The 13,049-nt window shown below is 38.5% G+C and overlaps 1 protein-coding gene across 1 annotated transcript in view; it reads right to left on the bottom strand.

Moving 5' to 3' along the window:
- ATRN (attractin) overlaps window positions 1–13,049 on the bottom strand; it is a 160,516-nt gene that overhangs the window by 78,691 nt on the left and 68,776 nt on the right. The window contains 4 exon segments of the mRNA XM_055345920.1: window positions 514–635; window positions 2,589–2,809; window positions 8,428–8,512; window positions 12,294–12,448. Coding sequence (XP_055201895.1) covers window positions 514–635; window positions 2,589–2,809; window positions 8,428–8,512; window positions 12,294–12,448 — 583 coding nt within the window.

Here is a 13,049-nt window from a genome sequence, read left to right as displayed (position 1 = left end):
TCTGCCTCTCTCTGTGTGTCTCTCATGAATAAATAAATAAAATATTTAAAAAATAAAATTTAAATTTAAAAAATTACAAATGGTGAGCATAAATTATATTGAGCCAAGATATAAGACAAGGAGATTTTGTTAAGTCACTTCATTCACCTTCAGTCTCAAGTTCTAACTTGCTTCCAAAAGCTTGTACAGCTAGAGTGAGGTCACCATGACAAGCCTCACACCAAGCATCTAGGATCTAGCTATAGCCATGCCTACCTAGGGAGTAGGGAGTACACAGAATAACAGTCCTGCCTTCTTCTAAAATACTATATACCAATCCTTGTGGCTAGGAGGACCTTTGAAATTAGGATGTTTATAGCATCCCTTCCAATAATAAACTCCAAACCTACACCAGAGGTCTTAAAAATACCTCTGAGATAGTATTTATATCATACACACTACAATCTTACACCGAACCGCCGCCCCCCCTGGAGTGTTTTCATCCTCTGCAACCCTTGAACAGTGACCCCTGACCTGGCCTTCTGTGCAGCTGTGGTTCACAGGGACACAATGGTCACTGCACCAGTGGCAGTCATTGGTGTTGGCTGTGCAGCTGTAACAATCCGTGTGCTGGTCACATCTGTCATGGTCAAAGGCTATGAAAAGAAGAAAAACTTATCAACTATGACTGCTTCTCCTTAGAAAAGTCACAGGTTATTTACAGCTGCTGTTGAGCACAATCTGAGACTAAGATTTAAAAAAAAAAAAAAAAGTAACAAGGGTCAGGAAATAAAAACTGGCAGGAAAATATATTGGTGTGTTCGGGTTAAAATAACATTTAGAAATAAGTAAACAATCTGAAGAAACACTATTTTGTAAACCTCCCCACCCCTGACAAAAGTACACAGAGAGTGAAAAACAAAGATAGGTTAATTTAATTCAATGACAGTGAGATATAATAGAAGTAGGTGTGGTTCTCTGAATACTTCTCTTCCCAAGAAAAAAAGCAACTAGCAAATAGAATGAATACCAAGAGTTGCCTGAGAGCCAAACAAAGTAATGCAGAAGACCAAGCCATTCCTCCCATCTACAAACAAACGCAAGGCTAATCTGTACACAGGAAGCAGATAGCACCACAGAACCCCAAAGGAGGCACTAGGCCAAGCTACAACCTGTACATATGTCTGTAAGTCTAAGAGTACAGGTTTGAGAACTTCTGGGCTACTACAGATCTGCTGTATCTCCTATTGACCCTAGACAGGTCAAGTTCAGCAACAAAAGAGAGGCTGCACAACCCTGTTGCTTTATCTACCAATCCACTTGTGGACATGGCACATGGTAGAACCCATGAGCAAGACAAGGTAGGGCTGACCCCCACAAAGCACTCTCCTTAGGTTACTCTACCTGCCCTGGTCATCAGTTCAATGACTGGGCCCATACACAAGGCAGAGTAACCAGGGATGTGACATTTGAGATGAGTTCATAGCAAAGGGTTTCATGTTGAACCACCTAAGGTAATTAAATATTATTTCCAATAATCTTGGACATTTAACTTGAACTTTTACAATTTGGTTTAAAAAAAAAAAACAATTTCAAAGATTTTATCCCTTTGAAGAGACAGTGTCTAACCCGACCAAGTTCTGGTCCTCTTAGTTCTCCAGCACTCATTGGACAGTTGCCTGGGTGTCCTTTTTAGGGTTTTATGCTCATCTTAATTTGGAACATTCCAGTAGAGTGTAAGCTGACTCTGTCCACCATAACCTTCAAGGTAACTTGCTACACCAACACTAACAGTTAAGAAATTCAACCAACATTCTTTAAAATAATTGAAGTGAATAAATATTTTGCAAATCCTTTTTTTAAAAGGATTTCTTGGGTATTACATCACTGTATTACACTGTGCTATACTGTCAAAGCAAAACTAAGGCAAGATGAAGAAAACCTGGAAAACAAGGGATGGTTCTAAAAAGCCAGGACCACTGTTCATCCTTAGCAGCTCTCTGTCTTGCTATCACTGCTGTGCCCAACTAGAGAAGCTAGAAAAGAATACTTTGCAAAGAGAGCAACTCTACCTGTCTACTCCAACATAACTTTTCTGGGCTGGCCTTCTTAATCTCATCCTTAACATTAGAACTGCATAATCCAGTATGGTAGCCACCAGCCTCATGTAGTTCTTAACTTAAAGTTTACAATTCAGTTCATTGGTCACACCAGTCTCATTTCAAGTGTCTCTGGCTAGTAGCTCTTAAACTGGGGCAATGCATATATAACGCAGTTCCATCATCACAAAAAGGTCCTACTGGATTGCATCACCTGAGACCAACTGCCATGTTCAGGTGTTGGTATACAAAATCTATGCAATACCAAGGAGGTTTTATCTCCATCATTCACAGATAGCTTCTAGGAGCCATATGGCATGTTCCCATCCATTGTAAAGATGTTAACAAAACAATTTTCAAACACCCCTAAAACCTTTGTACCAGTTATTATCAAACAATTCTGGATAATAAAATGAACATAAAAATGCACATAAAATATGCTAAATACCTTCTTAATTCAGACAAAATGAGATTTCAAATTAAATTTTAAGAAGAGAAAAAAAAACTTACTTCTTTTGGAAAAACATTCTGATTTTAACTTTTCTTCTTGTGCTTCAGTTGCCAACTCCCAGGAGATACAGTGAGATGAAACTGTATCCCACACACACCGGATGCCAGGTCCTGCTGCTAGACAAGCAGCTTCACTCCGGTGTGCTTCACACTGTTCTGAGGTGAATACCAGGATGTCACTGAGAAGGAGACTATTGAAACCACCAAACACATACATGGTGCTAAAAGGAAAAAAAAAATAAAAGGAGAGGAGTAGTTTACCGAAACGTTTATATACAAATGCATGATATGTTTTTTATAATCTTCAGACAAAATGTCCCTGAAGGTCCATCAATTCAGGATGTGATGTGAGTAAACTATAATACATCTACACAACAGCAGTTGGTAGATATAAAAAGAAATATAGATGATTTCTATATACTGCTATGGAGGATATAGTGCTATGTGGAAAAAAAGAAATGCAAAGAAAAGTATAAAATGTATGTGACCATTTATCTAATCTAGTGAGGGAAAAAGGAAAATACACACACAAATTCATTTTTCATTTTAAAAACAAGAACAACAGAGTGCTTGGGTGGTGCAATTGGTTAAGCATCCAACTCTTGGTTTTAGCTCAGGTCATGACCTCAGGGTGGTGGGATCAAGGCCTGTGTTGGGCTCCATGGTCAGCATGGAGTCTGCCTGGGGCTCTTTTTCCCTCTCCCCTGCCCCTCCTCCTCCCTCAAATAAATAAATCTTTAAGAAATTAGAAATTAAAACAAGAACAACAATGAAGCTTCTCTTTAACTTCTCTTCTTAAAAGGACTAAAGACAATAATCAACCTAGGAGCAACGAATATGACTAGTACTTAGACTGTGGTATCTGAAAACCCTTCCCTCCCTGACCCCTCAAAAAAAAACCCTATGACTCTTTAGAGGCAATCCCTAGGAAGTAAGGTTTAAAAATAAAAACAAGAAAAAACAACTGGGCTGAAAAAATCAGCAGTGGTACACTGGGGAGACAGACTCTACAGAATTAGTCTAGGCAAGACACTAAACAAACAGTAACAACAACCCCCAGTAGTGATGGTGGGGGAATCAGAATCCACATCTGATATTATCTAAAAGGTCTGTTTTTCAACAAAATGTTACAATATATGCAGGGGCGCCCAGGCAGCTCAATCAGTTAAGCATCTGCCCTTGGCTCAGGTCATGATTCCAGGATTCTAGAATCAAGTCCTGTGTCGGGCTCCCTGCTCAGCGGGGAGTTTGTGTATCCCTCTGCCTCTCCTGCTTGCTCATGCATGTGCTCTCTCTCTCTTAGAAATAAATAAAATTATAAAATCTTTCAAAAAAATAACAAACTAAAAATACATAAATAAATAACAAAGTGTGTACCAAATAGGGGAAGCAAATCAGTCAATCAAAACTGTCTTTGAGGGGGCCCACATGTTAGACCTAAAAGACAAAGACTTCAAATCAGCTGTTACAAATAGATTTCAAGAAAGCTATGTCTGAAGAATTAAGTCAAAATAGCACATCAATGACTTAACAAGTAAAAAATATCAATAAGGAGACATAAATGGTAAGGAATAATTAAAAGGAAGTCCTGGTATTGAAAAGTGTAATAGGTAAAATGAAAAATTCACTAGGTGAAATGAAAAAAATGTGAATTTAAATTCTGACCAAGAACAAAGACAGAAGCTAAATTAACAAAATCAGAAATGAAGAAGGGACATCATCATTGATTTTATAGAGATTAAAAAGCATATAAAGAAATATTAGGAGCTTTTATACCAACAAATTAGATGATTTAAATGAAACAAATTCCTATTATCAAAACTATCTAATTGCTCAAAAATTAAAAATAGAACTACAATCTGATGTAAAAATTCTACTTCTGGATATATATTCAAAAGAACTGAATGCTAGGACTCAGGCAGATATTTGTACATCCATGTTTATAGCAGCATTATTTGTAATAGGCAAAAGTTGGAAGCAAACCAAGCATCTACTGATAGAAGAATGGAAAAACAAAATGTGGTACACATACACAAGAATGTTATTTAGACTCAAAAAGGAAAGAAATTCTGACACCTGCTACAACATGGATGAATGAACCTTAACAATATTATACTAAGTGAAATAAGCTAGCCACTATAGGACAAATACTGTATGATTCCAACTAAAGGTACCTAAAGTAATCAATTCATAGAGACAGAAAATAGGCTGGTTGCCAAAGAGAGAGGGAGCAGGGTAGTACGGGAAGTTATTGGTTAATGAGTAGAGAGTTTCAGTTTTGCACAATGAAAACAGTTCAGGAGATGAATGGCAGTGACGGTAGTACTTACAATGTGTGCCACTAAACCATACACTAAAAAATGGTTAAGATGGTAAATTTTATGTTATAAAAATTTTATCACAATTTTAAAAACACACACCTAAAAAACCTGCTTAGCATGAAACACAAAATCTGAACAGATAAACCTATCACAATTAAAGACTGAATTTGAAATGTTAATATCTTTCCACAAAGAAAAGCCCCAGACCCAGATGAATTCCACCAAGTCCCAGAATTCCACCGAACATCAAATATTTAAAGTGTAATACCAATCCTTTACAAATCCTTCCCGTAACTAGAGGGGAAAAGAATATTTCTCAACTTATTCTGTCCAGTATTAATCAGACAAATGTATCACAAACACCCCACAAAACTATGGAGCAATATCCCTCATGAATATATTTTGTGGGTGAGGGATATGTTATCCTGGCTATATGTTATCAGGCCTGATTGTGGTGATGATTTCAGAAGTGTATATCAAAGTTATCACTTTAAGTGTATTTAATTTTTGTGTACAACTCTACTTCAATAAAGCTGGTAACAGGTCATATATGCAGAATCACACATTTAAAACAAAAGCAATTGTGTAGTAGCTCCAAGGAAAGTTCTTAAAACGCTATTGTGGGAGGCCAATACCACCAAATGATGCAGTTTGTATCATGGAGAACACTGGGCCATATTTGCCATATACATGGTATCTCTGTCTGTGGAGTGACATTTGCTGGGATATCCTCAATCCTGTCAACCACTGTGCCAGATTAGAACCTAAAGGAAGAGTTAGGCTGGGGACTGTATAGGCAGGAGACGTAACACTATCCTTACATATAATAATCTCTTGCGAAAATCTGAAGAACAGAAACAAGATAGTTTGGCACAAGAGACAGAGAAGAGGATTCTTGAAAATATAAAGGAGAACTTGCTAATAACTGATGTGTACAGAAAAGGAAGGAGCTTCCTTCTTAGGTGAGTTCTCCATCCCTGGACATGTTTAAAGAGGATAACTGCATTAAGTGGAAGTTTTGAACAAATCACTTCAGGATCTCTTCCAACTCTGAGATCTTATGACCTGCCAGGAAGTTTAGAACTAACTCACAGTGAGGCATCAAGTAATTCACTCTCACTTATCTCAATTTCCTTCAAATATACACAAGACTAACTTATTAAAACATAGAGATTTTGTGGCTCTCTAAGCATCTGTTATATCTAAAAATGGACACATTTCAATTACCAAAAATGAACCCCATGTTTAATCTTTAGTCTCTTGGTTTAGTATTGTGTTAAGCAGTCTGGATTCAACTTGTCAATCTGCTGCTTAAACCAAGTAAGCTCCATCCCTCTCCCAGCTGAAAACAGCTGGTGTTTTCAGCAATTCTGAATCCATCTGGTTAACACGTAGCCTATGTGAGGTACACAGATCCCTTCAAAAAAAGGCCTGGAGCAGGCAACTGAAAGGAACAGCTGTGTCTCCGCAGCCCCGGTGGCTCACAGCCAGCTCTTCATCCCACTCCCCTCACAAAAACAGCAACAAAGTGCGGCACGGCTGACCCAATGCTGTGGATCCATCACTTGGAATACAAAGAAATGGTATGAATCAAAGTTTCTCTCTCAGTAAATTCTTTCAAAAACTGAAACTAGCCATGGCCTCTCTTATCATCTGCTGACCCCTCCAACTCTGCCCATACACACACAGATTATTCATAGGCCCAAACATACCACTGTAATTACACAAAAAATGAAAACATTATTATAAGTCAGGCAGCCATTACTAATTTTGAATAGCGGTTAAACTATATCATATGGAAACTGGCAATCTTCTTTGAGTTTGTATAAAACCTCAGAATGTTTTAATAGAAGATCCATTTATTTGCTAAATTACCACCACCATACTAAGAGCTGCCACAATTTAGCTAACACCTATTATGTGCCAAATCCTGTACTAGGAGAACCAAGAGGGCAGATGAATAAAGCAGTGGCCAGGTACCCATAGGCAAGATGATGAAAAAATAGCCCCACTGCTTTTTGGATGAAAGCATTAAGAGGTACTCCTTAGAAAACTTCAGGGTTTTCCTCACTGAGGAAGTATCAACTTACAATTTAAGATGACACTTCAAATTAGTAACGGTGTCAGTCTATACTATCACATGTTCTCACAGAAAAACCACATTTATCACTAAATTACAGCTAAGTGATTACTTTAAAAAGTTGTCACCTTTTCCCAACATCTAAATTCTCAATTTATTTTGAATAAATTGAATTCTGTCAATTCTTCCTTCCTGAAATCCCCAAGACATGTTGCTGGCTCATCTTTCCTAATTCCAGGTCTTCATCTCATCTTGCATCATAACAGAAATTCTGAAAGCCAAAGGAAACCTAACATAATATAGGCATTATAGCATCTAAATAGTTTTAGGACTGATAAGGCTCAGAATTTTAGGTGAAATAAGCAATATTCATAATAGCTGAAACAAAATGGGAAAAATTAAGAACATGATTAGGCTGTTTAACAAATCACAAATCTTTATTTTTATTATTTTTTTAAGATTTTATTTTTAAGTAATCTCTACACCCAATATGGGGCTCAAAATCACAACCCTGAGATCAAGAATTGTATGCTCTACCAGGGGGCATACTCTGCGCCTCTCTCTGTGTCTCTCATGTATGCTCTACCAACTGAGCCAGCCAGGTGCCCCAACAAATCAGAGATCTTTTTTTTTTTAAGATTTTATTTATTCATGAGAATACACAGAGAGTTGAGAGAGAGAGAGAGAGAGAGAGAGAGAGAGAGAGAGACAGGCAGAAACACAGGCAGAGGGAGAAGCAGGCTCCATGCAGGGAGCCTGACGTGGGACTTGATCCCAGGTCTCCAGGATGATGCCCTGGGCCAAAGGCGGCGCTAAACCGCTGAGCCACCCGGGCTGCCCTAAATCAGAGATCTTTAAAGCACACTGTGAAGAACAGGCAGAATGGCCATTCTGGATCTTCCTTCTCCTGGGGCAGATTTATTTAGCTCAGGCCAGGCCTTTTTGAGCGATGAGGGATGCAATGAAATGAAATACAGAATTCAGAATACCCAAAGACTACAGATTTATCTATATGAATCTTCACAATCTCCCCATCTCTGTTCCTCTATCTTATCCTCCATCTGAAGTGCCCTCTCTTTTTTTAAATCTCTCATTACCACTCAGATACAACTATGAGAAACCTGATAACCCAAGTACCACAAACAACAGTGAACAGCAGAGGCATAAGATAGTAACTCCATGTAACTCTTGTTGTCCCGTGCATTCAGTATACCAAACATGGCATACTCCTACATGCTAACAAAATCACCCAACAAACTTGGCATTATAAGTAAATCCATATATTATAAGTAAATCCACACCAGATATTTTAAATATAAATCAGGAAATTCATACAAATATGCAAATAATATGTAAGTCCCATTCCACTTTTTCATGTTCAACTTCATTTTCATTTTAAACACAAGAGAAAAGGAGCAAGTGTTTCTTTAACATTTACCTGTTGTGTAAGACTGCTGAATGGCCAAATCTGTTGACATCATGGTGGAGATCAGGTCTGGGAAGCACTGACCAGCGGTCACAAGCTAGGAGCAAGAAAAACACATTTCAGAAAGAACCACTCTTCAAGATCAGTAGGAACTAGAATCTTCTTTGGGGAGAAGACTGTGACAAGTACAACCTCATAAGATGTATTTCTTGGTTTTTCTTATCACACCATTATTTCTGAGGTAAAATGTGGCAACAGCAGAGGAGCAGGGCATGGAAGAAGGGTAGGTAGGACAATACAGTAGTTCTAATTCATGAATGCATCTAACATCCATGATACTCACATCACTCACTCTGTTGCCCATCAATTTTAACTAAAACACTTAACAAGAAATTTTATAATTTTCAAAACTCATTTAAGTAAAATATGTGGGTTCCATAATTTTTTTCCACTCCATATTGATTTGTCCAAATTCAGTAAGTAAAACAGGAAAATACAGGCAAAAAATGGAAATAAATAAATAAATAAATAAATAAATAAATAAATAAATAAAATTCCAACTTCATCTAATGTTTTAAAAGTCCTTTCCTTTTTATTTTTTATTTTTTTATTTTTTAAAGATTTTATTTACTTAATCATGAGAGACACACAGAGAGAGAGGCAGAGACACAGGCAGAGGGAGAAGCAGGCTCCATGCAGGGAGCCTGATGTGGGACTCGATCCCAGGACTCCAGGATCACGCCCTGGGCCAAAGGCAGGCTACTCAACCGCTGAGCCATCCAGGCGTCCCAGTCCTTTCCTTTTTAGAACACCTAGGATCTACTGATTTTCCTTTGTTCTGATTCATGCTATCAATTCTTTTCTGGACCTTAATCCAACTAGCACTGCAGTACCCTGCTAACCTCACTCACACTCCCTCTCTGAAACACTCATACATTCACACTCACTAAGCAACCATTTTACTTGATCCAGACTTTTACCGAACCTTAACAGCAGCTTTCACTTCCTTTCCCCAGCCTAGACTCTGTGGTCTTCTTCACATGGAGAAGAGGCCATCAACTCTCATAGCTTCCTGCCCACCCACTTTGTTTCCCTTCCTAAAACCACAGGGTGGCAAGGACTCCTTCCTTTTGTTCCACCTGACTTTTAACACAGCATTATGCCTTCTCTTCCCTTCACAAAGAAGTGGGGGTTATTTTTTTTTTTACTAAAATAGTCAACATTCATGGTGTACATCTCATCTTACATTATTGCAGTCTGGATTACTCCTCCCTGTCTAGAGGCTAACAAACGACATCTCTGTTGCTAAATCCAAAAGGCTCTCCAGTCCTTGTTCTCCTTAAGTCCTCTGCAGCCATTGTTAACCACTCTCTCATGGGTCACCAATCTTACCTTCAGTTCCTCCTGCTTCTCTGACACGCTTGCATAGTGTTCACTCTCCTTCAGACTGCTTTATCCATCCATTCTCTGGCTCTCTGCTCATCCCTGATGATACATGCTCCCTAGAGACTCACCCTTGCGTAGGGCTTCCCAATGACTATGGCTCGGTCCCATAGTCATCTCCAGCTGAACATGGCCCCAAACCCGAATTACTCCCTTCCTCCCAACCCAGACCCTCTCTTTCTACTTCCAGCCTTGGTAAAAAGCACCATCTACCATGGCCACACCAATTACCTGGCCATAAAGATGTGCACCCCAACAATCCTCAAGTTCCCAGCAGTTCTCAAACCCATCTCTCTCTTTACCCTTACTGCCACTTCAACAGCCTTGGTTCCAACACTCCTCAGGACTTTGCAACAGCCTCCTAACTCCTATCTTGCCCCTTCCCAATTACTCACCACAATGCCACAAAAAGATCTTCTTAAGGCACAAATATCCTATGACCTCTTCTGTAAGATTCTTCAAAACCCCAAACTCCTCAGCATGACATAACAGGTCTCTCAAGATCTGACTAGACTGGTAGCTGCTTTCTTCTCTAGTTCTGCTGGAACCCATTTCTCCCTGATGTGCAACTGATAGAGCCAAAACTACTCAAAGGCCCCAAGTATGTGGTAGGGTCTCTTTTTGCTTCTGTGTCTCTGTACAAGGGCTTGCTTCACGTGGGAAGTGTTACCTAACTTCACCTAGCTGACTTCCTCGGAATCCAGACCCTACTCAAGATGGCTTTCCCTGCCCACAACTCTTACTCTCTTGAATTAAGGCATGCCCACAGATGCTGTCAGATATTCATCTCAGAGCAAATGACACCCTGAATTGCAATTGTATTGTCTGCTCAGTTCTCTGCCTCCACTATTATGAGGCCAAGCTCTGTAATTTACTCATCTTATAATCCCCAAGCTCAGGGGTGGGCACATATACATCTGTTTAAAAAAAAAAAAAAAAACAAAAAAAACATATGATGATACTTGCACAAGAGATTTTCCCGTATTTATTTTGCTTGAACAAATACTGCCCTCTTATGGTCAAATATATTACCACACCAAAAATTTTAAAATTCCAAGTTAGGGGATCCCTGGGTGGCTCAGCGTTTAGCACCTGCCTTCAGCTGGGGGCGTGATCCTGGGGTCCTGGGATCAAGTCCCATGTCTCCCATGTCATGGTCCCTGCATGGAGTCTGCTTCTCCCTCTGCCTGTGTCTCTGCCTCTCTTTCTCTCTCTGTGTCTCTCATGAATAAATAAATAAAATCTTTTAAAAATAAATAAAATAAAATTCCAAGTCAAAGTAACTTCAGGAATATGTTTTTTAGGGAATGAGATAAAGCTATTAGTTAAACCAACTTAACGTAATGCTAGTGGTCACAACTACATACAACTATTATATAAGGCATTCACCTGTAACATAGGAGAGGCTGGTCACCCAACTCACCCTCAAAAATTAACATCCAACCAATTAATGGGAGTGATTTCACTTAAAAGAACTTAATATAGAAAAATATATTAAACAGTGAAAGGGAGAAAGGAGGAAAACTGAGTGGGGAAAAATTAGGAAGACAAACCATGAGAGACTCCTAATGCTGGGAAACAAACAAAGGGTTGCCAGAGGGGAGGCTGGAGGCGGGGATGGGGTAACTGGGTGACAGGCACTAAGGGGAGCATGTGATCGGATGAGAACTAGGTGTTTTACTATATATTGGCAAATTTAATTTAAATATTTTTAAAAAGAAATCAAATACAGACGTAATGCTTTTTTCAAAAAATAGATTTACAATATTTGCCACATGAATGTTAAAAAATACCATTTGGACCTCTTTCAAATGGCCTGACCATTTTTAGCCAGTGCTATTTTCAGTTTGTTTTAAAATGTTGCTTACAGGCACACCTGGGTGGCTCAGCTGGTTAAGCATCCAACTCTTGATTTTGGCTTTAGTCATAATCTCAGGGTTATGAGATCAAGTCCCCAGTCTGGCTCTGTGCTGAGCATGGAACCTGCTTAAAGATTCTCTCTTTTCCTCTCCCTCTACCCCTCCATCTCCTGCTCTTGCTCTTTCTCTTAAAAAAAAAGAAGAAGAAGAAGAAGAAGAAGAAGAAGAAGAAGAAGAAGAAGAAGAAGAATAAAAGAAGAAAAGAAAAGAAAAGAAAAGAAAAGAAAAGAAAAGAAAAGAAAAGAAAAGAAAAGAAAAGAAAAAAGAAAATGTGGCTTATAGACAAAAATTCTTGAAGGGATGCCTGGGTGGCTCAGCGGCTGAGTGTCTGCCTTCGGCTCAGGGCATGATCCCAGGTCTGGGGATCAAGTCCCGCATGGGGCTCCCTGTAAGGAGCCTGCTTCTGTCTCTGCCTGTGTCTCTGCCTCTCTCTCTGTGTATCTCACGAATAAATAAATAAAATCTTAAAAAAAAAAAAAAAGATTCTTGAAGTTAAAATGGCTTTGGGAAACTTACCAATATCATAAGCCATGAAATCTGAAGAGAAGCATTTGGCACCATGGCTCATGGATGTGTCGTTGTGTGTGTTTCCTCCAAACACCAGCATGGTTCCACTCACTATCACAGCTGTGTGCAAGTAACGGAAAAATCGGCTGTCCTTAAGAATGGTCCTTTTGAGTTTATTTAAAAATAATAAATAAAAGGTTAGTTTTGTAGAATGTTTATCATCTATTTGCTAATACAAACACAACCATTTTTTAAACTTCAGATCCAAATGTGCAAATACTTCTAGATTTTTCTCTCTATATGAGTAACTTTCTCAACAACAAATAGTAAAATCTTAAATTAGGCCTACCAGAATTTTTATTAAAATTAGAATTTTTATTAGAATTTTAATAAAACGTTTTAAGAGTCTTAAGAGTATTCAGTCATAAGGTCTGAATATGTTATAATCCCAGTTTCTGGGTAGAAATCACATAAAATACAGACAAAAGCTTATATGCAATGCCTTAATAATAAGACAAAGGCTAGAAACCAAAACTTCCAACTGCCCAGTCTCTGTACATCCACGTGACAGAGTATATACACAGCCTGTAAAAATGACAGACATTTTAATGAGAGACAGAATGTAAAATGATATCTACAGCATGGTCTCAAATATGTAAAGAAATACAAAAAGAAAGAAGAGAAACCACTGCTTTATATAATGATATCATTTCATAACTCAAATTTGCTTTACATTTGTTAAAATTAGCATACTTTTTATATAGT

Source organism: Nyctereutes procyonoides, unplaced genomic scaffold, assembly GCF_905146905.1.
Source record: "Nyctereutes procyonoides isolate TBG_1078 unplaced genomic scaffold, NYPRO_anot_genome, whole genome shotgun sequence".
Classification (NCBI taxonomy): domain Eukaryota; kingdom Metazoa; phylum Chordata; class Mammalia; order Carnivora; family Canidae; genus Nyctereutes; species Nyctereutes procyonoides.
Note: the sequence above shows the minus strand (reverse complement) of the source record. Positions and strands in the feature narration are given on the sequence as shown.